Source organism: Lissotriton vulgaris, chromosome 1_1 (assembly GCF_964263255.1).
Source record: "Lissotriton vulgaris chromosome 1_1, aLisVul1.2, whole genome shotgun sequence".
Taxonomy (NCBI): Eukaryota; Metazoa; Chordata; class Amphibia; order Caudata; family Salamandridae; genus Lissotriton; species Lissotriton vulgaris.
Window position 1 is genome coordinate 273,578,171 of NC_141685.1, and position 3,497 is coordinate 273,581,667.

The window sequence follows — 3,497 nt, forward strand, 5'->3', positions numbered from 1 at the left end:
CTGGACAAGAATCAAGCATACTAGGACCGGTATCAGCCGTCTTCAGCTAGAATAGCTTGACTCCAGTGGTGTGGAGAGCATGGGACTCACGTCTGAGCATACCCATCCCACTCGGGGTGACAAAAGCAACAATTGATGGACAGAATGCAGATCAATGTCATACATTCACCCCAGTACAGAGATCTGGGCCTTAATCCATCGTTATTTTGCACTCAAAACCACCCCAGTTCAGACATGGCCATATGCAAATCAGCCTTGACCCTGTGCCTCATGGGAACAGTCCAGCCCAAACTGCCAAGCCATGTCTTTCCTGGACCGGAATCAAGCATACTAGGACCGTTTTTTTTTTTTTTAGGTTTGGGGCAAAGACTTTTATTAAGTGCTTAAAAGTTTGCGATACATAGTTTTCAAGGAAGTGGTACCTCCCCCTTAGGAAAGGCAGTCCACTTTAACTTTTTAATCAAATGCATTAAACCATTTACAGGTCGTCTGATTGGGGTTCAAATTGTCTGCAGGTAGCGTTTGCAGATTTTAAATGGGGCCACTTTAAAGAGTCTAGTGGGGTAGGGGGGGGGGGGTGTTACAGTTCTTCCCCTTCCCCACTTTTCTGCTTGTCCATGGCTGCATAGTCTCTAAGCAGGCTGAGCACCATTCTGCGGCACCCTTCTCGGTTCACCACCTCTCCATTGGTAACCAGGCGGGTCCTGGCGAACAGGAGAATGTCTTTAATACAGCAAAGGAGCCTCCAGCACCCCTGGATATCTTCCTCTGTGTGAGTCCCTGGAAACAGCCCGTACATCATGGACTGTTCAGTAATGTTCTCGTAGGGGATGAGGGCTAGCAGTTCTTGGCGTAAGACAGCCCGTAGTCTCTGGGCAAAGGGGCAGGCCCAGAAGAGATGGTGTGCAGTTTCCTCTGCGGGGCATCCCCTTGGACAGTTCCTGTGCGGGCACAGGCCTCTGCTGTGCATGAAGGACCTTACTGGCAGACCCCCCTTCACAGACATCCATGCTATGTCCTTGTGTCTGTTTGTCAGACTTGGGGAGGATACATTCCCCCACACGTGCGCTGCCGTTGCTGGGGGCAGATCGCTCACTGGTTCGGTGGTGTCTCTGGTCCCGATCAGTTTGCGGATTGTCTTGGGCTTCCAAAGGCAAGGGATGACACAGTTTAGCCCAAATTCACCCACAAACTTTTCCACCTCCCTGTAATACCATGGTAGGTCCCAGTTGAAAGTTACTGCATTTTCCCACTTTTCCCATCCTAGCCGTCTCCACACCGGGAGGAGGAAAAAGCGGAAGACTTTGTAGGCAGAGTGGTCCTTGTTCATATTTAACAAAGTTATTCGGACGCAGCCACACACAAAGAAGGCCCTGAGGATTGTTGGGATGTCGGGGACTGCCTTCCCCCCTTTGCGGTGCTCCTTGTGCATGACCGACCGTTTCACCCTGTCCATCTTTGAGTGCCAGATGAAGTGGAACACCATGCTGTTTATGGCCCGTGCTACGTTGGCCAGGAGTGGCCAGGCCTGTGTCACATATTGCAGCACGGGCAGGGCGTCGTTCCTGAGCACCAGAGCCTTCCCCTCAATGCTCAGGTTTCTCAGGCTCCAGAGACCCAGTTTCTGCTTCACCTTGGCCAAGCGTTCGTTCCAGCTCTTCGCTGCTGCCCCTGGTCCGCCAAACCAGACGCCGAGGATCTTCATCAGTCCTGCCTCGATGGGGAAGGGGAGAGGCTCGTTGCAGAGGTCCCATCGCCCGAAGAGTTTGGCCTGCGATTTGTCCACGTTGATTCTTGCCCCTGATGCCTTTCCGAAGTCTGTGCACGCCTCCAGCAGGGATTTGACTGATTCTCCATCCGCGCAGAAGAGGGTGACATCGTCCATGTACAGCGAACACTTGACCTCCTTCTTCGCGTCGCCGGGTGTCTGGATCCCTCTGATGTTTGGGTTCTTCCTGATGTACTCGGCAAGAAGTTCTATAACTAAAACAAACAGAGGTGGCGAGAGCGGGCAGCCTTGTCTTACCCCAGACCTGATAGGAAAGGGGTCTGTTTTACAACCATTTACAATGACTGAACTGAAGATGTCTTTGTACATTACTTTAACGTAACCGCAGAAGCGCTCCCCCAGCCCAAACCCGCACAGTACCCTCTCCATGAACTCATGGGAGACACGGTCGAATGCCTTCTGATCTAGACAGACCAGCGCAGCCCGGATCTTGCGGTCCGTGATGTACTGGATCGTGTCCCTTATCAGTGCCAGGCTGTCTGCGACCCTGCGCCCCGGGACCCCACAGGTCTGGTCTGGGTGTACTAATTCTCCCATGGCGCCCTTCAGTCTGTTCACTAGTGTCTTTGCAAGGATCTTGTAGTCTACATTCAGGAGAGAGATGGGACGCCAGTTCTTTAGGTCACATCTCTCCCCCTTATGTTTATACAAGAGAGCAATCATTCCCTCCCTCAGAGTGCGGGGCATGATTCCCTCCCTCTCCATCTCCTCATACACCTGCAGGAGATCCGGTCCCACTAGGTCCCACAGTGAGGCATAGAACTCGACTGGGAGACCGTCACTACCTGGTGTCTTTCCTGACTTGAAGGATTTCACCGCAAGGTGCAGCTCGTCCAAAGTCAGGGGGGCATTTAGGGCTTCTCTCACTGTTGGGGAAACAGTTCTTGGGATACCAGACAAAAACTTTTCTGCCTGATCTCCCTCTGACCTCTTCTCTGAGTAGAGGTCCCCATAGAAATCCGTCACTACCTTCTTAATGTCCTCCCTTGTGTCACAGAGTGTCCCCTCCTTATTGCGCAGTTGAACCAGAGGGGTGTGCGCAGAGTGGATTTTCTTAAAGAAGAAGGAGTTGCATTTCTCCCCCTTCTCTAAGTTCTCCACCTTGGAACGGAAAATGATCCTCCTGGATTCGTCGTGAAAGTGCTCGCTCAGCTCTTTCTTGACTTCTTCCAGGGGGCTCATGACGTCCCATCCCCGGAGTTGGAGGTCGTGCAGTTCTTGCAGCTCTTGCTGTAGTCTACTGAACTCCCTCTTTCTCCCCCTTTCAACCTGCCTGCCCACATTCTTGAAAAAATCCTGGAGCCGTCGTCAGCTAGAATAGCTTGACTCCAGTGGTGTGGAGAGCATGGGACTCACGTCTGAACATACCCATCCCACTCGGGGTGACAAATGCAAAGCAACAATTGATGGACAGAATGCAGATCAATGTCATACATTCACCCCAGTAAAGAGATCTGGGCCTAAATCAATCGTTTTTTTGCACTCCACACCACCCCAGTTCAGACATGGCCATATGCAAATCAGCCTTGACCCTTTGCCTCATGGGAACAGTCCAGCCCGAACTGCCATTCCTGGACCGGAATCAAGCATCCTAGGACCGGTTTCTGGCTATAAGCCGTCTTCAGCTAGTATAGCTTGACTCCAGTGGTCTGGAGAGCATGGGACTCACGTCTGAGCATACCCATTCCACTCGGGGTGACAAATGCAA

General features: G+C 52.0%; 1 protein-coding gene across 1 annotated transcript; it reads right to left on the bottom strand.

Moving 5' to 3' along the window:
- Positions 1-493: 493 nt before the first annotated feature.
- On the bottom strand, positions 494-2,049 carry LOC147746910 (uncharacterized). Its single transcript, XM_086936119.1, has one exon. It carries the CDS (start codon positions 1,883-1,885, stop codon positions 581-583), a length of 1,305 nt encoding a protein of 434 aa, XP_086792245.1. The 5' UTR covers positions 1,886-2,049; the 3' UTR covers positions 494-580.
- Between the last annotated feature and the right edge of the window lie 1,448 nt (positions 2,050-3,497).